Here is a 22,659-nt window from a genome sequence, read left to right as displayed (position 1 = left end):
ACTCCACTGTATAGACATCCACTGTTCTCACTCATCCATCAGTGGTTACTATATTCCATCCACAGTTCATCTGTTGTGAATACTTCTGCATGTCTCCTTGAGACCCTACTTTCAGTTCTGTTGAATAAGAAGTTTGGCAGTTAAAAGTAAAAAGAATACTGTGAAATTAGAGGTCTTTGTCCCTTAAGTATTTACTTAAAATAGTAAGAACAAAATCTTTTCCAGTTATGCTTTGTTATTAACTCTTGAATGAAATAAAAATAGCTCAACCAATAAAGTCTACAGGATGTTATCTGTGAAATGGATTGTAATGTCCACTATCTGATGAGGTTTTTTTTTTAATGAAGACACACCAGTACTCATTTTTCACATTTGACCTGCTGAACATAGATCTAGTGAGCATTTCATCTTATGAACTACTTTTAAAACATGTGAACCTCGGAGAGTTCTGATCATCCAGTACCATCCCTTTGCTTTGCAGGTCAGACGACAGAAGCCCGGGAGGTGAAATGGGGGGCGGTTCTATGAGAGTAGCTCCTGGCTGCTTGCAGGCTGTTAGTTAATGAAAACATCCAAGAGTAAAGGAATGAATTGTACCTTTGCTTTGTGCTCTGACATGTTAATTTCAAAAGTTAGAAGGAAGTAGTGATCGGTGTGCTTTAGGATAATGAAGTGCAAATCTCTGGTAAGAAAAGGAAGCCGAAGTCTCATGAAAATCAAGTTCTTTACACGTACTTTATGATAGTAAGACTTCTTGTAAAAGTTTAAATGGTTTTTATATGTAACATATTGCTTGATATAAGGAACAACTTAAGGTTATATTTCCTAATTTCTGCCTCATGTGTTAATGATGATGTGAAAAGAGGCAAAATAAATTAACCCCAATCTGCAGTGTGCAAAGCAGTGCACATGACACTTAGTAGCAGGTGGAGATCACATGACCAAAGAACCCCAATATGTGGGTTTTAACACATAGCTGGTATGATTGTACAAGTGAGTCATAAATGTTTTTTCTTGTTTTTCAACCCACCACTTGACAATTACAATTGGAAATCACCTGCCTTTCTCAGGTTTTTTTTAATATACGGTCCTTTTTGTTCTTATTGTGACATATTTTATAGAAGTTTATATTTCTTTACTTTTCTTTTCGTGTGTGTGTGTGTGCATATGCTCACACACATAGATGTGTAAAATGTTGGGGGGAGTGAAGGCATACATGTGGCACAGCCAATGTGAAAATCAGAGGAAAACTTTTGCAGTCCGTCTTGTTTGTGAGGCAGGCCTCTCTTTGTTTCTGCTGCTACCCTGAGTTCTCTAAGGTAGCTGTCCTGTGAACTTCCAGGCTGTTCTCATGTCTTCAACTCTCATCTCTCTGCAGGAATTCTGAGATTATAGGTGCATGCTACCAGATCTCCCTTTCCGCATTAAATGTGGATTCAGGTCCTCAGGCTTGTGTGGCAGGCTTTTACCTGTTGGGCCATTGGTCCTGCCCACATTTTGTAGAATTTAAATAACAGTTTGTTTATATTGAGTAACCATCTAGTGAATATTTTAGGAAGTACGGAGAAATGATTGTAGGATGCTTTTGTATAATTATTCCCTTGCTTTTCTCTAAGATAACTGTCAAATGTTAAAAAATGTAAAATCCTTAATTATTTCTCTCCTTTATTATTCTTTCTCAGGTATTTCTTTAAAGCATTTTCTCTTGTGGGAGAAACACAGGAGCGTGAGAGAGTATTAATACATTTCTCCAATAGATATTTTTATTGTAATCCAGACACTATCACCTCACAAGGTAATCGAATGAGAAGCTTGAAATTTTTTTATGGCTGTGGTTATTTTCCTTATTATAAAAGTTACATTTATTGTAAAAGTATAATAAGTAATATTTAATTTTCCTCTTTCTAGTTTATTTAAATTCAAGTTGGAATCATTAGTTTCATTTGCTATTCTTAATCTTTCATTTTAGTTTTTCATATTATCTTTTAAAGGAATGTTTAATAACATGCTGTTTTTGTTCTTTTAATTATTTTTGTTCTATTTAAAAATTGATAATATGGCAGTGTACTTTATTTATATTGTCTTTCTATGCTCAACTTTGCCATTCTTGAATTTGATGTGCAATGTAGTTTGTAATACATTATTGGTTTTCCTACTTCTTCTACTTATAGTCATATGTAGGCAGAGTTTCCCTGTCCTAACTGCCTGCTCCCAAATAACTGGCAGCTGCTTCCCAAATAACTGACTCAGAGACTTAATGTAAATTATAAATGCTTGGTCGATAGCTCAGTCTTGTTACTAGCTAACTCTTAAACTGTAAAAATTAACCTATATTTCTTATCTATGCCTTGCCACATGGCTCATGTCTTGTTATGACCTTTTTTAACATGACCTGCTTCCTCAGAGGGTTGCTGGCATCTCCCCTGACTCCACCTTTCTTCTTCCCATCATTCTCCTAGTTTGGTTAGCTTGCCTATAATTCCTGCTTGGGTACTAGCCAGTCAGCTCTTTATTAACTGATGAGAGTAATACAGTGTATAGAAGGATTATTCCACAGCAGTCCTAATCACTATACTTTCTGAAATCCATGCATGTTTAGCTTAGTAATTGCTTTTGCATATTTATATATCTCTATGGAAGCTTTATTGAATCTCTGATGCTTTTGTTTGATATTAATTAAAATCTTTAAAGCTACCTTTCATTTATGACTTTAGTGAATTATGAGTTTGTTTGTGGTACTGTTTTTACAGAGTAAAGTAATATTTATTTAACTATCAGTCAACCCCTAAGGAGAGTCTTTTTACATTTAAAGTATGGTAGCAATGCACAATTTCAAGTTTTAAGCATATTCACTTTTAAATGTGAAAGTTTCTCACGAATTTATTAATTCCGGAATAAATTTCTAAGAGTAGATGGGCAAGGAACAGTAATTATCTCTGAATAGAGACTGAGAGTAGCCAAGTCCTTGCTCACCCCACCCTGTCAGGCTGTAGCTATCAGTTCAGCATTTGATCATCAATATCACATTTTTGTGTATATACTGTTACTATTTGGACTGATTATCAGTTCTATCACTGGGTCCGCACCAACTAGAGAACCCAAGAGGTGGGGGAGAGTTGTTTCCATTACACCTCAAAGTCTAAGAGGATGCTAACATGTTGAGAGCACAGCAGGGCCTGTGAGAGTGGGTATACATGCTCTTGAGGAGGGCGTTGGAGTGTCTACTGCTGACTTTTACAATAATTCCTGGAATTGCTTTGAACCTGTGATCAGCAAATGGGATGAGAATAAATATGCTGTGAAATATATACATTACATAAGAGAAACCACCCACTAAAATAAAAGATGTGCTTTTAAAAACAAACTTCTTTCCTGTGCATTTGGCATATCTTTAAAACTATTATCATCTGTTATACTTGGGTTAAGAATTAGTAAAGAGAAAAGCTAACCTGATATTTGAAGGTAAGATGTTTAGCTCTATGTACTTTTTACATTACTTTATAAAGTAAGATGAAAGTGATATTCCTATTTAAGTTGGTATGTTATTTCAGTCTTTGACTGCATTTTCCTGAATATTTAATTTTTTATCCTCCCAGATTATTTCAGTGTTTTACTTTTGGCTTTATCTATAACATTCTAGAAGAACAATATAATCTAAATGCGGTCTTTAAAGAATGTTGCAAAGTATGTCTATTAGTATCTGTATACCTTAAATATTAGATGATTTATTTTCACATTGATACCATATGCTACAGAAAATTGAGAAAATATAAATAAAAAAAGAAATATGTTTTGTGATCCAGCAATACCTTTGTATTTTGATGTATTCTTCTGGAAATATTTACATTTCATAGAATCATACTGAACATAGTGTGTTTCTCATATAACTGATTATCAAGTATCTTTTCAATTCCGCCTATGTTTCTGCACAACGTTCCTAATATACTCAACATTACAAACTTCTGTTCCCGGAGGGTTATATTTGTATCTCATTGTCAGCAGCGTCTGTCTCTGAATTCTTGTATTTACGTAGATCCTTAGTTGTTTCCTCAGTGTCAGGCCACAGAGGAGTTGCTGTGTTAAATGACACTACTTCAAGGCTTTGCACATGCAATGCCAAATTGCCCTTCAGAGAGGGAAGGTACCAGTTTATTTATCATTAGAAGAATTCAGCTGTCTTTGGAAGTCCTTACAACTTGTCTCATCCATTGTCTGCCTTCCAAACAAAGTTAGTTGTGTCTAGCACAGCTTGGTATATGCTACGTTAACAGTTGTCCCTGTTTTTGCAGATGGAGTCCACTGCCTCACCTGTGCTATGATGCTCCTCAACACAGACCTGCATGGCCATGTAAGTGTGGGTCTGTGATGCTGCCTCACAGAATCTGCAATGTTACAAGCTTGTCTTTGCTTTTGTGTTCATGTATAGTTTTCTCTGCCCTTCCTTGCCTTTTCTCTAGAGCATCCCCATAACATGTAGATAAATATAAATTTTCCAAAAAAAGAAATATCCCTTTCATTCCACATGCTAGCACAGAGAGTAATTTTCAAAAGACGCTGTATTTTGTAGGTGCCTGGTGTGGTTTTAGTGTGTGTATTCTGTATCATCTTTCTCCACCAGAGGGCAGGCAGAGGCTTTACTTGTTTTGGGTTTTGTTTTGTTGTCTTTTGGTTAGGTAGTCAATTGGTTGATGTACAATGTTGGAAAGATAATGTAAGTTAGAACTGAAATTGCCATTTTTAAGTTTTAATAGGTATTATCAGTTCAGTCTTTTCTGAATTCTTCAACTCACTTGCTTTGCTAACTAGCTAAAATACCAAAATAAAACCTACCACAAAACCAATGTATCTCATCTTCTGTTTAAAATAAAATACATCATAAATTTATATTGATAAACTATTACCTGTAATAGAAACAAAATTTTTATCACTTTAGTTATCAAGTTCACATTTGGGAAATAAGAGTATTTTATGAAAATCTAAACTCATCTATATTTATTTAGAACAAAGTTCTAGGTCCATGTATTTTGAAGGAAAAATTCAAGTTTCTGTGTAATTGAATATATCAACCCTTGACTTAATATATTTTACTTAGTAATTTTAGAAGCTATGTGAAAACTACTAGTTAGCTGCTATCTGTTCCATTATCCTAAACAATTACACCATTCTCTTGACACTATAGAGCTCTTTTCTAAAGCAGTTAGTGTGGAGCTCTATGGGACCTTTAAGTTGAACTAGCTGTTATCAGAGGACTAGGGTGCAGAAAGGGTCCCCCAGTAGTCAAGTGTGGGGAAATTGAGTACTAGATCATACTGTTAATTCCATGGTAACATATCTCACAAGTTCATTTTCTTTTGCAATTTTTAAAGGATTATTTAGAGTAATTTGGTGGATTGGAGACATGTAGCAGAAGTCCAAGAATGAAAGTATTGTAGTGAGAACCTTTAAGTGTTGGACTTAAGCTGTGGACTGTCCTCAGACTTCCTGTGGCCAGACAAGAGGTGCTTTTACAACATGGATCTTTGAATTGTGTGATGATAGGTTCCTCCTGCCCCTCTTTCCTTCCACACTATACTTTCATTCCCTGACTTTTTGGTCAAAAACGATCATTTTGAGTATAGATGTGCCCATATAATATTGACCTTTCCAGTGCTTCCCAGCATAAAGAAGCCTCTTCACATTGGACATTTTTGAAGTCCCATTAACATAAAATAGTTGTGTATTTATCATCTTTTGATTAAGAAATATCTGGTAATGGAAAAATGTACTAATATTTCATTCTTGTTGAAGAATGTTGAGTTTCTCATATAACGTCTGTAAAACTTGTCAGATTTGGGAGACTTTTTTCTAGTAAATCCTGGATTGCTTTTTTAAAAAAGAGCTCCTAATACTTTAATAATACTTTGAAGTAAGCATGCATCTTACTGTTCATAATAATTTGAAATGAAGTAGCAAGTGTGGCTATGACATGTAATTTTTATTCAGCTAACCTCTTGTGGTTGGATGTAAACACACTGTAGATCTCCTGGTGTGTAAGCACAGCTGCAGAATCACAAGGGCAGGGCCACCGGTCCTAATCCCAGCTCCAGACCTCTTGAGGGATCCAATAAAGGATCATGCACTGGGCACAGTGGCACACTCTTGGGATCCCAGAAGTTGGGAAATTAAGGTGGGAGTGTGGAGAGTCTGAGGCCAGCCAGGGCTCCACAGAGGTGCACTGCCAAACAACAAAGAAGTGAGGAAACTGAGCATTACCTTTCCTTTGTAATAACACTGGGATTCAAGAATATTCTAATGTTGCCGTTGGTTGTGCTGAATGTAGACAATTAGCAGTTGCCTAAAGTAGCATGCTACTGATATAAAGGGGACTGTAATTACGGTAAATCTCTCTGGATCATTATCTGGATTGTATTTTTGGTGTCAATTAGTTCTCAGCCTTGGTTGAGTGTGTAAAAGTACATACTATTTACTTAGGGTTGTCTGGTGTTTAGGTTTTGTGTAATGATGTGTGAGATCTATAGTTGCTAACATAAGTGCTAACCGTATGAAAATGTGTTTTTCCTATCTTTCCCTCTGGATTCATTTTAAAAATAAACTAGGTGGTAAGTGTTTGTCCATAATTCTGGATGTAGATTCTCTTGCATCATAATTGCCTGATCTAGTCTGTATGTGACTGGTTAGCATGGCCATTCTGAGGCTGAATCATTCAGAAGATTTGAGAATTCTTTCTAGTGTTTGCTTCTTCCCTTTGCCTTACTGCTGTCCTGCATAGGCCATCGCTATCGACTGCCTGGCCCAGTGCCGGAATAACCCTTTGCGGTAAACTAACACGCGCCATCTCCCCTCTCTTCTCTACCATGGTGCCCTAACAGCAGCACAGCAGCATGCCTAGGAAGTACTAAACCCAGCTTGTCCTCAAGCTTTCTCCAGGGAAGGGCTAACTGGGGGTTAATTGATTTGGGCTCTTTTGTTTTACTTTGCCTTGTCTTGTGATTCTTCTTTAAGTAATGATGCTCTGTAAATGCATTGGTGTGGGCCTTGTTTATCCTGCTCTTTTCACTAATAAGATGATGGAATGAGTACTAATATAATAACCCCTAGTAGGTAGTGCCACATTACATGTTGCACTGCTTTTCTATCTTTGTCTGATGTGTGTATCCTCTCATTCACCAGATCCCAATAGTGCCCTATACTGTTTCAGGTTCTGTACCATTTGAGCAAGCATATGTTCCATCAGTCAGAGCTCCTCTATCATGGGTTACCATTAATCAGATTTAACTGAAGGCATGTTTAGTAGGTAAATGAGAAGCTGTTGTAGAAACACATCAAGGTTTTAAAAATTCACATTGCATTATAGTTATGTGCCTCATTAAATAGGCCAGGGGGAAATATGAAGTATTTGCTGGTTCTTTCCAGACAAATTCATTGTTGCTCTTTACTACCTAGTTTAAAATGAAAAGCAATGGTTTATCATTATCTTAGCACCAGTATCATGCTTGTACTGACCTTTGTAGTACTCTTGTAGATGTACTACTTTGAAGTTTTGATCACATGACTGACTTGCTCAGTAATCCCTTTTATTTTTTTCAATATTTCATTATCTACAAAATGTACATGGAATTAAATGTCTATAAATAAAAACTTTTAAATTACAATTTTAAGCACTAAGCCTGCTAAAATTGCTTGGAATATGGAAGTAGGATTGACATTTTTGTTTCCATTTTTGTGTTATTGCAAAATATTATAAATAGAAGGATTTGATATATGAGAAAAATTTGATCATTTCTGTTTGGACTAGGCTTCAGGTAAATTCTAGTGGCTAAAACTACCTAGTTCTCATATGTTTGGTGCATAGTAAGATTCATCTCCCCTTCCCCAAGATTGTTGCCTGGTTTGAAGACAGGTGGCGGGGGCAGAAGAGTAGGTAGGACTGGTGTTCTCATGGTGATGCTGGGGTTGGGGGGGGGGGGGGCAGGAACTGGCTTCCAATGAAGAGGGAGCTAATATGAACACTGCTGACCAAATCCGTCAATCCATAGTTAGGAAATCTCGAGAAATATGCAACCAGTATCAGGCTGTGTCCAGAAAGTTACTGTTAGATAAATTTGTGACAGAATTTATTGTTCAACATTGTTTTTTGAGATTTTCAGTAGCAACTTTTCCCAACATTGCTCTGTGCTCTTCAGCATTAGTAGGATCCACTCACCAGGTATTGTGGGTAGAAGAGGTAGGGTATGACACCTAAGGGGAGTTTCTGCTGCCTTCATTGGTTCCCATACAGATCTCTTGTCCTTGGGGCACTGAGTATCATCTTTGTGGTCAGAGTTTAACAGGAGGCATGCCCTTCCTTGTGCTTGGTGTTAAGATTAAAGAATTAAACACAGGGCAAAACCTAATAAATATGCCATATTGGTAGGGAAAAGAAAGAATTAAGTGTACATTTTACAACAGATTAATCTTAAAATATAGTAAGAGTGCCTTCACAGCAGCCAGTAAAACACATTTTTAGATTGACTTTGTGGGAATTTAAAGGGTAGATAAGTATTTGGTTTACTTGAAGTACTGGAAGGTAACTGTCACATTTTTATTTAAGACAATACTTTCTTACTTTGTTTTATTGTGTTGTTTTTCTTCATTCTTGAAAATTCATACATGTATAGAATAAAATATCATATCCATACTCAATTTCTCACCTCCAACTTCTCCTGTATCCTTCCACCATGTCCCCCTCCCAATCTTAGGTTGTGCTTTTTTATTGCTGGTATGCCACCAAGTCCAGTTAATGCTGCCCCTGTGTACATGTGCATGGGTCACCCACCAGTGTGGTTGATATATTGTGCACCCCAATAAACATATCTGGGGGCAGAGAATGGAACATTCGTAATGTGGTAGCACAAGCCTTTAATCCTAGCATTCCAGAGGCAAAGATCCACCTGGATCTCTGTGAGTTCAAAGCCACACTGGAACACCCAGGCATGGTGACTCACACCCTTAATCCCAAGAAGTGATGGTAGAAAGCAGAAAGGTATATAAGGCATGAGGACCAGGAACTAGAGCTGGTTAAGCTTTTAGGGTTCTAGCATCAGTTCAGCTAGTTTCGATTTGGATGAGGACTCAGAAGCTTCCAGCCCGAGGAAACAGGATCAGCTGAGGAATTGGCAAGGTGAGGTAGCTGTGGCTTGTTCTGCTTCTCTGATCTTCCAGCCGTTACCCCAATAACTGGCTCCGGGTTTGATTTTATTAATAAGACCTTCTAAGATTCCTGCTACACACCAGAGCATGGGAAACCCTCATAAAAAAATGATTCTCTTCTCCTCAGGAGTTCTACATGTAAAGGCTTTACAGCCCTCCATGAAATGGATGAGTCATATGTAGTTAATGTCCTTGGGAATTTCTATATCTGCAACTATTATAACTAGTCTTGCCTTCCTCCCTTTTTCCTAGCTTCCCTATGTCTTTCTGTCTGTGCTGCCCTGTATCCTTGGTGTCCTCTGCTATGGAACCTATCCCAAGTTATAAATCTACTAAAGGATTTTGGCTGTGAATGTAATTTCTGCCAAGTCAGCCCTTTCCATGTGATCTCTTTTCCCGAATGGCAGTGGTTCTCAACCTTCTAACGCTGCCACTCTTTAATACAGTTCCTCATGTTGTGGTGACCCCAACCATAGGATTGTTTTGTTGTTCTTCAGACTGTAATTTTTGCTACTGTCATGAGTTGTAGTGTTACTATCTGGTATGTGACCCCCACTGCTGCCTTACTGTAGCCTGCCTTTTCTCTTGATCAGAGTTCCCAGCCATAGTGGCTTCCGCTAGACTCTCCTCATGTAAAGCTCCTCACCAGCCCTGAAAGTGCACAGAAGCACAAGTAGACTTGGATCTAGAGGGGATGGTGCTTTCCCGCTGAGTTGTTTTCACCATTGTTATGTTTTCAAATAGTATGTATTACCAGAGGAGTGTGTACGGACTAGACTGAGAATCCAGCCTTCAGCTGTGGAATGTTTTTACAGGAAAAGATGATAGTTTGATTTTTTTATTTTAAAATGGCTTTTAGAATGCAGTGCTACTCACTATCTTATTGGCAACGGTATAGCTTTTAATAAGAATCAATCCTTTTTATGTAAAAGTTTAATTATGCACTAGTCAGTTTCATTCAATTCTGTGACCTCTGAAAATGAAAACTTTCCCATTCTTTTATCTGCTTCTTCATTTTTTTTTTATTCTACCCCGTTTGAGAACAGGTTCACATGAAGAAGATATGTCAGAGTGGTTATCTCGTGAGTCAGTGGGCTCATTCAGCGGCCTTGGATCTAACCAACACATTACTTAACCAGTACTATTCCTTCTGAGTTTTCACACTTGCATAATAAGGCATGTGAAACTCAATATTAAGTCAGTTTGGCCCTCCCTCCCTCCTTCTTTCCCTCCCTCGACTCGGAGAGAGGAGAATGAGTGGAAGCTCACTAGACCTCTACTCTCCATGACTTGACTCATTTCTTCTTATGACAGCCAAGTTAAAAGTCAAATTAAATCTGTGTGTTTTGACAGAGTTCATTGTGTTTTATTTCCTCAAAATTAAAAAAAAAAAGTGTTCTAATTAAGTACTGCTAGACTATTCTTAGGACATTTTTCCAACTTTGCCTTAGAATATATTTATAACTCTGAAAATGTTTGAAGACCCAAACAGGTGATTTTTTTTTTTTTTGGTGTGTTTTAATAATACTGCATTATGAGCTGAATCTAAAACTTTAAAGTCATTATTCAATCATTAAAGTCCACTAACTAAACAACATACTTTTTATAATTATGAATTATACTTTATGATATGAGACAATTGAGTGGAAACTAGCATTTTAAAAATTTTTTAAAATATTTTCTTTGTAGTCGTTTTACTATTTGGACTAATTGAGGACAGCTGGAGTTTTATATTTGCTTTCACACTTACTCTATTGAAATATGTCAGAAGTCATATATAGCTCCTAGAATTGTTTGGTGAATACTTGTGAGACAATGCAAATGAAAAAGTAAATGCTGTTTTTGTTTTGTTTTGGTTTTTCCAGACAGGGTTTCTCTGGAACTTGCTCTGTAGACCAGGCTGCTCTTGAACTTACAGAGATCTGCCTACTTCTGCCTCCCAAGTGCTGGAGTGCTGGCATTAAAGGTGTGTGCCACCACCCACTGCCTGACAAAAGAAATGCTTTTAGTGTTAGTACAAAACGGATGTGAGCTTATTGAAACCTGGAACAGGACCCTAGAACTGAAAACTCTTCATATAGTGCATAATGTCTTCTTACCACTGTCAGTGGCAATATGTTACAGGAGAGGTGGATAAAACCCACCAAGATTTCGCCTATCCTTGATGTTGGATTTTCAACCTCTTAAATTTGTGATTGGAGTCTATGAAAGAAGTTAAGTCTTCATATTGCAGATTCCTGCTTTGAAAAATTCTTCTTGTTTATTTTTGAGATTGTAATTATGTTTTTCCCTTCACTTTGCTTCCTTCAAATCCTCACACTCCCTTTCAAATCCATGGCCTCTTTTTAAATTAATTGCTACTGTATGCATGTATATATTTGTATGTACAAATAGACCCTGTTGAGTCCACGTAATGTTCCTTGCGTACTAGTGATCTGACGGGAAATGGGAGCAGGGGAGAAAGGAGAGAGGGGAAAGAGGTAAATACAGAAGAAGGTAGGAAGAGGAGAAACAAATGATGTGATAGGGAAAACGGAAAGGGGGGATCCCTTAGGGAAGGGAGAGGAAGGTAGGTACAGGAGAAAGGAGGGGTAAAGAGTAATAGAATGGCTGAAAGGGGCACATTAACTATTTATCTTTAAAGAGCGCACATAATAGTGTCTAAATGTACATATACAGTTTGAATGCAGTTTTCTCATCTGGGCTGACATAATTCCCTCTAAAGAGCCAGAGGCCACCTAATAAAAACCCCAATTGCAGACATGAGAAGCCCTCTTTTGAGTTGTTGGCCAGGGCTGTTCAAGAGGCTTGGAAACAAAGTGCATCTAAAACGATGAACACCTGAGGGCAGCATAACACAGTTCCACTTCCTTGGTAGAGTGGAAAACAAAACAAAAGCAAGCCTGAGCTTTATAGCAGTGCTGCTTAGCTGAGGTCGTTACCAAGTCAGAGATGTACTGTTTCATCACATGTTGGAGGAGGTGGAAGTGTTTTGTGTGTGTGTGTGTGTGTGTGTGTGTGTGTGTGTGTGTGTGTGTGTGTGTGTGTGTGTCTCGGGGATGATATGCTGGCTGTGCTCTATTATCTCAAGACTTATGAAGCTAGATTTTATCCACGGACAATGAGAGCTGCTAGTTTCTCCCAAAGCACGTGTCCCACAAAGCTTCCAGCTCTTACATTATTAAAAACTAATAACTTGGTTATTCTGCCCAGTTCTTCAACCCTAACTCAGAATCTATGCTGTGTCCACTTCCACGGTGCACACTTTATTCTATTGGTAGTTCCCACTAGGTCTGAGACTACTAGATGATAGTTGGAACTTAGTAGAAGGCTCCATTTCTTTGTTAGGAGCAGTGTGCCTTTTTGCTGAGTGCTTTGTTTTGTTTGAACTAGAGCTTGGGTAGCTTTGTGAACAAAAGTCTCCATTTCCCCCTTTCACCCATCAGTTGGGAGCTGGTTTTTAGTGAAGTAGAGGAAAATCCATTAACTAAGGGAAAACCTGAAATTGAGACTAGATCTATCAGGATGCTTAATCCATTTTCTGCTAACTCATGTTAGGTCAAGGATGGTGTCTTAGGGTTTCTGTATGTGCAACAAAACACCATGACTAAAAAGCAAATTGGGGAGAAAGGGGTTTATTTGGCTTACAGTTCAGCATTGCTGATCGTCTCTGAAGGAAGTCAGGACAGGTAGTCAAGAAGGGCTGTTGTCCTTTGTTTCTGCTTTTTTTGGGGGATTCACCCTCCCAGTTCCCAAATAAATCATACACATAAGCTTATTCTTAATTATGAATGCCCAGCGTTAGCTTGGCTTGTTTCTAGCCAGCTTTTCTTAACTTTAAATTATCCTGTCTACCTTGCCTCTGGGTTTTTTCCATTCTCTTACTTCTGTAAATCTTACTCTGTGGCTTGCTGTGTAGCTGGGTGGCTGGCCCCTGGAGTCCTCCTCCTTTTCTGGCTACTCTTCTTTTTTTCCTCCTCCATCTCTTTTATTCTTCCTCCTCCCAGATTTCTCCTTCTAAATATTCTCCCTGCCTGCCAGCCCTGCTTATCCCTTCTCCTGTCTTGTTATTGGATGTTCAATTCTTTATTAGACCATCAGGTGTTTTAAAATAATATACAACATAAACAAAAGTAACACACCTTAAAATAATAGTCTACAACACAGGACAGGATCTTGGAGGCAGGAACTGATGCAGAGACCGTGAAGGGGGATCTGCTTACTGGCTTGCTTCCCGTGACAACCCACCTTGTAGAACTCAGGACCAGCAGCTCAGTGATGACATCCCCCCCCCCCCACACACACTAACCATGCGCTGGGCTCTCCTGCTTTGATCACTAAATGAGAAAATACCTTACAGCTGGCTCTCATCTCCTTCTTCTTAGGGCTCTAGCTTGTGTCAAGTTGACACACAAAACCAGCCAGTACAGACAGGCACAATCTATTGGGGTTCTGTGTTTTGTTGTGTTTTTTGGTGTGTGTGTGTGTGTGTGTGTGTGTGTGTGTGTGTGTGTGAATAAAGTTTTACTGGAATACATCCATGCCCACTTTTAAAGCTCTTTACAGAGTGATGCCAATATCGAGCACCTGTCACAGAGAACTCATGGTCTGCAAATAAAATATTTGCTGTCTGATCCTTTACAGAAATTCACAGAATTTGTTTATTACTTCTTTAAGGGCTGAAGAGACGGCTCTGTATTTAAGAACACTTGTTGTTCTTACAGTAACCTTGAGGTCAAAGTCCCAGCACCTGTGTGGCAGCTTATAACCGTGTGTAACTCTACCTCCAGGGGATCCAGGGCCCACACAAAACATCTCCCTCTCTCACAAACACGTACATATTTTTAAATTTACTTTAAAACTACTTGCGGTTTTGATGGACCCCCCCTAACATAATTAGGTGAGATTTAGAATGTTCTCCTAAAGTTGAACTAGGACTGTTCTAAAACATTTAAATGTTTTTATTTGGAAAGCAAAGAATTCCCCTCAGAAGAACACTCACTGTGTCTTTAAAGGATAAAGACATTCACTGTGTCTTTAAAAGATACCTAGAGAAAAGACTCTTTTCTATTAAAAGAAATCTATTTTAGGGGCGGGAGCAATGGCTGCACCAGGAGAAGGTCTTCCTGTTCTTGCCGAGGTCCTGAGTTCAGACATCAGTTCTGAGATCCACATGAGTCAGCTCATAACCACCTACAACTTCATGTGCTGGCTAGTTTGATAGCAACCTGTCACAAGCTAAAGTCCTCTGAGAGGGGGAACCTCAATGAAGAAAAATGCCTCCCTAAGTCAGGCTGTAGTCAAGCCAGTAGAGCATTTTCTTAACTAGTGACAGATGGGGGATCCCAGCCCATTGTGGGTGGTGCCATCCCTGAGACCTGGGGTCTATAGGAAAGCAGCTGGGCAGTCCATGAAGAGCAAACCAGTAAGCAGCTCCCGTGTATTTCAGTGATGAACAGTGATGTGGAAGTGTAAGCCAAATAAACCCTTTCCTCCCCAACTTGTTTTGGTTCTGGTGTTTCAACGCAGCAACAGAAACCCTGACTAAGACACTGTAGCTCCAGGGATCCAGTGCCGCCTTCTGGTCCCCACTGATACCTGGACACCCATGAGGTAAAAGCATAAAATATCTCTCTCTCTCTCTCTCTCTCTCTCTCTCTCTCTCTCTCTCTCTCTCTCTCTCACACACACACACACACACACACACACACACACACACACACTCACACACTCACACACACAAATAAATCTTTATTAAAAAGAAAATATTTTAATGCAGCAATGTAATCAGTGTAGAGAATAATTTTCAGCTTATTTGGTGAACCTTTAATAAGAAAGTCTGATTTTTCTTCTTTAATACTCTTTTTCTTCAAGATAGCACCTTGATCACCTAAGCATTTAAGATTTTGACCTTATAATATTTGAAGGTTTCTAGCAAGGTTCTTAATTTTATGGTATTTCCTGTTTGCATACTTTAACTCTCCAAGTTTGGATTAAAGTCTTCCTTGTCTCCAAGGGAGTTAGCTGTGTTAGCATTGTAGATTTGAGAAGTATTACTATGTCTAAATGAGTCAGGATGGCTTTTCGAGATTTTATTCTTTACTGATCTTATAAAAAGGAACTCAGGTAGTTGGTCAAGTCTTGTTTTAGAGGGGCCTACCCTTCTTTAATCAACTTGCGAAGAGAATGAATATATGAGTATCTTTGCTATACTAAGAATTCTTAAGATATAAAGTAACTCGAGGTCACTTTACCCAGTGGGCAGCATTTGCTTGAATGACATTTTAAAGTCCATATGACTTTATATGACAAGGTGAAGAGAAGAGAAGCATCTTGAAGGTTTCTGGATGCAAGATGCTTTATTTTTTACTTTCCATTAAAACTTTTATGAAACTTTGTAGAAGGGAGAATGTCTACATGACAGTAAGAATTAAAATGGACAGACTCGAACCTTTCCCTTTGCCTACAAACCTCCCTTAGAAGAATTACCAGTAAGCCAGAGAAAGGCAATGAAGGGCAATGATAACCAGCTTCAACTAATCAAGTATTCAAGCGGTAGCTGGACATCCTTGACACAGAGAGAGTCATACTTCTTACTTACCTTTTTTCTCTGTTGGTAAGAGAAATTGGCACACAATGCACTGTGTGATTGCACTGTGCTTCTATACTGTGTAATCCAAGGCATAGCCAACCCTCCTTGCCAGCAGGGATTGATTCTAGTCCTCTACTTCATGAATATGCCAACATCTTCATGCTGTAGTCACTTATAGAAATAATAACATTTCTAAGCATTCTAAACATATATTCCCCTATGATTCAGGTATTTTCTTGGTTAACTATAATATTTAATATAGGCCCCCAAAATACTTCTTCCATTGAAGTTTAGTTGATTCTGATGATGAAGATATCTGAACCTGAAGGTACGTGCAGTGTGGGAGCCCACAAAAGTTTTCTAGCGAGATCAGAGCTTGCTTTACACAGCTGGGCTGCATTAGGGGATGGCTTGACCACGTGCATGGTCACAGGTGTTTGGGATGGTCTGCACTTGGCTGTGCTGGGGGGGAGGTCTTTTGTGCCACCCCTTGGCATTCCTTTAAAAGCTGTTTAGAAGAGACAGGAGGGGTGGTTGGGTTTTGACCCAGGCCGTCCCGAGCTTTCCTGTGTTTTCTGACTGTCTCTCTCCACTATACTTCTATTGACATATTTCTCTTTCTCCCCCCTCAAGAGTACCCTGGGGGAAAAAGAGGGAGCAGGTCTCCCTCAGTGCAGGTCAGTGCAGGTCATTCCCAATTGCAGTTTCAAAGTCTATAGGTATGTTCAAGGGTTATCTTTATTACTGCTGTGAAGATGTTCTAGTCATCACTGAAAGTATACCAGAGGAGCTACTAAATGAACAATCAAAATAAATATGGATTTAAAATGAAGTATGTGTTTTTAATCCAAAAAGACTCTGTAGACTTTGCTGTTTGAAAGTATTATAAATCACACCATTGGTTCCTAAAATGGTGACAGTTCCATTTACAGTAGAAATTCATTGTACTGAGAAAGCATTCTTCATACAGTAATTTCCTTTGTTATTTGGGCAAAGGTATCCTGTAGCCCAGGATAGCCAAGAACTACTCATATGGCTGAGAATGGCCTTGAACTTCCCCCTGTTTACACCTGCTAAGTGCTGGGATTATAAGCTTATGTTGCATGCTTACCCAGTAGTCTTTAAAGATTTTATTCACGAGTCTCCTAGAAGAATGCTGAAAATATTGCAATACCTCCAGAGTGGCAGAGTGAGGACCTCAGGAAATCTGCTTTAATGTAACTTTGGTAACACTGATAGAGATAGTCACCATTTTTAGGACTCTGGAAATTAACCCCAGGCTTGTAGCGGTCCAGAGTGTATTCAAGGGAAACCAGATGAAAACACCTAATGTCCAAACAACCATTGCATAGTGCTTTACTTGTCAGGTTACATCCCTTCTCTTCAGCTCTGTGAGAACCAGCCTTTAAAACCAACTGCCTTACATATCATAGTGACTGTGAAACCAGAAGATGACTATCTACTGGGTGGGGCAGGAATGTGGAGTGATCCAAAGCCTCCCTTCCAGTGGACCGTCAATGATTTGTCTAGCTCCTCACCCCTGGGATTTGTCTTCCTTTGCTCTGGCTCTGCACTTACTCAGTGAAAATTGCCTATGGCAGCTGTTGAATATTGTTGTTGCCTCAGATGGTGACAAGTTGTGACAAACACCATATCAAATTATGTAGAAGAGAAGCTTGGGGAATATTTTACACAAATGGAGCTTTGATAAGTTCTGATGTGATTTTGGGTCATTTAGAAAACCTTTCATAAATACCCAAGAAAGAAAGGCCTGAGAAGTAGATAGGCTTGCAACTCCTGCCTGAGCCTGAGATGCTGCATAGGTAGACTGTCGGGGGAGATGGGGCGAACTGCCTGCCTGCCAGAGCTCTGAAAGCATGTCTCAGCACATGCTAGAGCCATTGCAAACTCCGTCTTTGTTTGTGTGGCTTCTAAGTCTCTGCTCCTTTGGCCCAGTGGCCAGCTGATGACTGGACTGGGATTTCCTTCAATAGCAGAAGTTCCTTTAGGAAAAACTACAGGAGGAATGGAAGGAATCACAGGATTGCAGAACTATTTTAAATCTGTCTCTTTCAGCAAATAATATAGGACCTACAAAGAAGTAGTAAGAGCGTATTCCCTCAGTTTTCCTCCCTCCCTTACAAAATAGTAAGAGATTGAGGCATCTGCTTCTGTCTGTAAAGTAGACTTCAAGATAGTACTCTTTTACTAGAGACAAAGTAGACACTTTTATAACAATGAAAGAATCCAATAAGAGTTGTAACATTTTGAATCAATAGAGGCGCCTGGGATGTTGTAATAAAATAAGTAGTGTCTGGTTTTTGCCTCTGGCACATGGATTAGAACCTTTATTGGCACAGGGTTGGAAAAGACCTAGGAGAAACGTTGGTTCTTTTGGTCTTCAACATCTAGCACCTAATACAGACCTCCTAAAATGTTTGCAGTTTTCTAAGTGAGAGGAGATTCTTATAGGAAGCCCTTAATCCCTCAAGATTTTCTGGGTGATAATGATTTTTATTTGGAGTTAACTCTTTGTGGCTTACTGGGTAGCTGTAGAATGGAAGGAGCAGGTTCCAAGAGAACAGACCTTTGATTAGAAGGTTAGGATTTTCATCCTCTATCCTATGCATGTCTACCCTGCTTGTGGGGGACCAGGCCTGAAGGTTGGGTTGTCTCTAGAGGCAGTGATTTCATCAGTCACGACTGTACTAAAGCTGCTATAGAAGCTACAAAGGGGTATTTCTCCTCTCCAGTTCTTGGACTCCTTCCTCGCTTAATTAATCTACTTTGGCTCTGCCTTACACACACACACACACACACACACACACACACACACACACACACACACACACGGAGGGGATGGCACTGGTAAAGACAGACATATGCCAAGTAGGTGAATATCAAAGCCCCACAAAGGACAGAGGCCTCTGTGCTGGACAGCCTTTCAGACAAGCCCTATATATTTCTTCCTGGAGTGTTTCTATGTGCCATCCTGTAAAACAAGGGGCAATTGTTAGTGCGTTCTTGCATTTTGTAAAGAGCAGGGCAAAAAACAAATCAATAAATCAATAAATGCAAAATGATTGAAACTGTACAAATTATGTTCTCTATATTGTGGAATGAAATTAAAAGGGACTGAAGGAAATTTATGGACATTAAACAGTATACTTCCAAATAAATAATGGGTCAAGGAAGAAATTCAGAATGGAAATGGAGAAGTAATATGAGATAAAAATAAAAATGTAATTTTAAAAAACATCTTATAGGACACAACATTAGTAGTGCTGTATGGTGAATTTGCTGTAAGGGCCATTCAGAAAGGAAGAGTGAGTGCAAATCAACTATCTTGCCTATTTAGAAACAAATTACAGGCACATGTAAACCGGTGAAACTAAAGGAAACATAACATATGGCAGAAATACAAAACAGACAATAAATAATAAAAGTTAGTGGATTCATAGGTCATAGGTTTACTCTTCTATAGTATCAGTGACATTTTCTCTTTTTAAAAGAAAGTAATGATTTGTTTTTATTTTATGTACTTTGGTATTTTGCCTCCCTATGTGCCTGTATGAAGTTGTTACATCCTGAGACTGGACTTACAGAAAGCTGTGAGCTGCCATGTGGCTGCTGGGAATTGAATCAAGGTCCTTTGGAAGACTAGTCAGTGCTCTTTACTGCTGGGCCATTTCTCTGGCCCCCTATCAGTGACATTTTCAAACCATGAAAAGAAAGAAGACACATATTACAAAAGGTAGTATGAAAGAGGGGACATTATTATTGTAGAAATACAAGGATCCTAAGTAAATACTGCCAATAGTTGTATGTCAACAGAATAGGCGATTTAGGTGAAATGAACAACAACAACAACAACAACAAAGAAATAAACTACCAAAACTCAGAAGTATAGACGCTGAGCAGACCTTTAGCCAGTTGAGTTAGTAAACAAAGATCTCTCTGCAGTGAAAAGCTCATTGCATGGCTGTCTCTGTGAAGTCTAACCCAGTTGTAAAGAAAATGGGAGAGGACACTTCTCAGATTCTCTGTGGGAGCAATATTAATCTGATACCAAAACAGAGTGATAGCACAAGAATATTCTTTATGAATAGCCTATGTTAAAACAACCAAAGTATATCAATCCAGCAACATATCAAAAGGAGGTATTCTCTGGTTCCAGGTGACAGTGACTGTATGAAAATTTTATCAGCCTTAAAAGTTATGCTTATGCTATCCAACAGATCATTAAGTTTGCAATAGCCATATGTTTCTGTACCAGCATATGTTCCTTAATTAAAACAATTACTAAAAATGTTAATGATCACCTGAGCCTTTGAGGAGGCATCTTCTTGCTGGGGGCAGAATTTTGCCTTTCTGATGATGCCTACCTACTAAACAGCCTGTGCTTGCTGAAACTTGGGGGTCTCTGGCAGCTTTTGGAGTTAGATGACAATGAAGTTTGACATGTGGGTTCACAGATTTATCTGTAGTGTACAATGCTATGGGATAGTCTTTTCCTTGTGGTAGAATGTCCTTCAGAATCATAGTCCAGTTTTTCAACCCTTATGTCACAGCTTTGTCAACTTGGCACAGCTTACAGCCAACTGAGAGGAAAACCGTCACTGGGAAATTGCCTAGGACAAATTGGCTGTGGGCAGGTCTGGGTGGGGTCGTCTTTTGAGGCAGGAAGGCCATCTCACTGTAGGCAGTACCATCCTGGCCAGATGGCCCTGGACAATATAATAGCTAGTGGAGCGATGAGCCTACAAGGAAGCCAAGAGAGGAAGCCAGCAGGCAGCATTCTTCCAGGGTTTCTGTTTCAAGTTCTGACCACAAGTTTCTGCCCTGATTTCCCTCAATTATGGACTGTGAACTGCAAGTATAAATACAATAAACCCTTTTCTTGCGTAAGTTGCTTCTTGTGTTATCACAGCAGCAGGATGACACTGGAATGCCCTGACTTTGACTGTGTGTGATGCTCCAGTCTAGCTCTGTGTTGGCATTTCAGTAATGCAGCAGCAGCAGCAGCACCAGCAGTGGGCTTCATCTTCAGAATCCATATTCCTTTGACATATAAATAAGACAAACTGTTGTTTGCATGATTTTTTTCCTGATTATAACAAGTCAATCCTGTCTTTTGGGCTCTATTTCTAATTTTACTTCTGTTGAAATCTTAAACCCCTCAGAGTCTTCCATGAAAGCTGGAACCAGCTTCCTCCAAACTCATGTTAACTTTGAGATTTTCTTAAAAATCTCGTGAATTATTAATCGTCTAAGTGGTGAATCCTTTCCAGAAGGTTCCCACCTTACTTTGCCCAAATCCACCAATGAGTCACTGTTTTATTTCATATTTCTCCTTGAATTTATATTTTGTCTGATTTTCTATAAAAGTTTACTTGTGTTAGGTTTTTATACTTAGAATTTTTTTTTCTGGATCATAATTCTTATTTGCAATAAAAACTACAAATTGAAATGAAGTATGTTACCACATGTTAAACTTACTTTAGAGTGATTTATACTTAGTAATAATTATTAACAGTTTATTAGAAACAATAATGTACAAATTTTCAAAAAGAATTTGAATTTCTCAGACATGTTAAAATATTTTTGTGTAATTAGTGATTATATTGAGGAGTCTTTAAAATTTTTTTCATTGAAAGCAAAGACTTTTAAAAGACATAATTGCTTCATGATTATTCACTGTTTTTTCTTTGTTCTTGGAACATAAAAAGACCTTGCCAACTCATATTGAAATGATTTGATCATACCTTGAGGTACCTTGGTTGACCTAAGTAAGGATTATGAAAATTGAATTTTTGTTATTTTTGGTATACCATTACAAAGCACATTTTAAAATTAAAGTTCCTTCCTGTGCTTTAAATAAAAAAAAAAATCAAAACTTCAGAAAAGCAGACCTTAGTCACTGGAAATATCTCCTGAGTAAGTTGATTGGCAAGGCTTGTTCTTAGTGTCAAGCGATTCATCCAGTCGTTCATAGGAAATCCGTGCCTGCCTGCTGATGGAAGAGGCAGGAGTTTTGACAAAACAGGTTTCGCACTTCACTCTAAATATTTAGATAGCCGGGTGGGATGAGTCTTGTAGAATGGAACACAGGGAAGGTGTGTGACAGTCACCCCGAAGGGCAAGGGTGTGTTCTGGAAGCTGGGGTTCTGTGTGTGCTGCTGCACAACTGTCGGTGAAGTACTTGTCCCCTCTCTGTGGGAGCATGTGCTGTAGTCGTTTTGACGGCCATGGTTCAGATCATACCTCTGCTATTTGTGAGGCAATCAAGTAGCTGTGGAAAGCATACTCAGGAAACTGTTGTTACAGACGTAAGAATGCCTCTGCACCTTTTGTTCACTTGCATTCCATACCACTGGAAATGCTACACACCTGTGCTACCTCTCTATGGCCTGCATGCCTCCCCTGCATGTGCCAGAGTACTTTTGGTTCTTTGGTGTCTTTTTTCAAGATTTATTTCTTAAGTGAGTGAGCAGCAAGATAAAGCGACTTTGGAATGGTACTTTTTTTTTTTTTTTTTTTTTTTTTTTTTTTTTTTTGCTTATTGCATTGAAAGACGGATGTGACGCCTCTGTCTGGAAAGGGCAGATACTATTTTACCTCATTCCTTAGGCTTAGAGGCTCATTCTAAGAAGCAGCCTACTACATGTACATGTGTCATTTGCCTCTATGCAGCTCCATGTGCCAACTGCAGCTCAGGCAGCTGGTTCAAATTGTGTTCACGTTCTGGCTCCTCCTATTACTGTAAGCATGGATTCCTGGTTTATCTTACTTGGAAGTCGTTTCCTCTGCTGATAAGATAGTCAGCCAGCTTCAAAGTAAATGAATCTGAGGACCTTCAGTGTACTTAAATGTAAGGA

At 38.8% G+C, this 22,659-nt stretch overlaps 1 protein-coding gene across 2 annotated transcripts in view; it reads left to right on the top strand.

The window, feature by feature from the left end:
- Psd3 (pleckstrin and Sec7 domain containing 3) overlaps positions 1–22,659 on the top strand; it is a 288,299-nt gene that overhangs the window by 74,182 nt on the left and 191,458 nt on the right. The window contains exons 6-7 of one of the 2 annotated variants that reach the window (XM_036209203.1): positions 1,683–1,795; positions 4,290–4,350. In XM_036209203.1, coding sequence (XP_036065096.1) covers positions 1,683–1,795; positions 4,290–4,350 — 174 coding nt within the window. The remainder of the gene's footprint in view (positions 1–1,682; positions 1,796–4,289; positions 4,351–22,659) is intronic. The other variant, XM_036209202.1, reaches the window with a different exon arrangement.

This window comes from Onychomys torridus, chromosome 17 (genome assembly GCF_903995425.1).
Source record: "Onychomys torridus chromosome 17, mOncTor1.1, whole genome shotgun sequence".
In the NCBI taxonomy this organism is placed as follows: Eukaryota; Metazoa; Chordata; class Mammalia; order Rodentia; family Cricetidae; genus Onychomys; species Onychomys torridus.
Note: the sequence above shows the minus strand (reverse complement) of the source record. Positions and strands in the feature narration are given on the sequence as shown.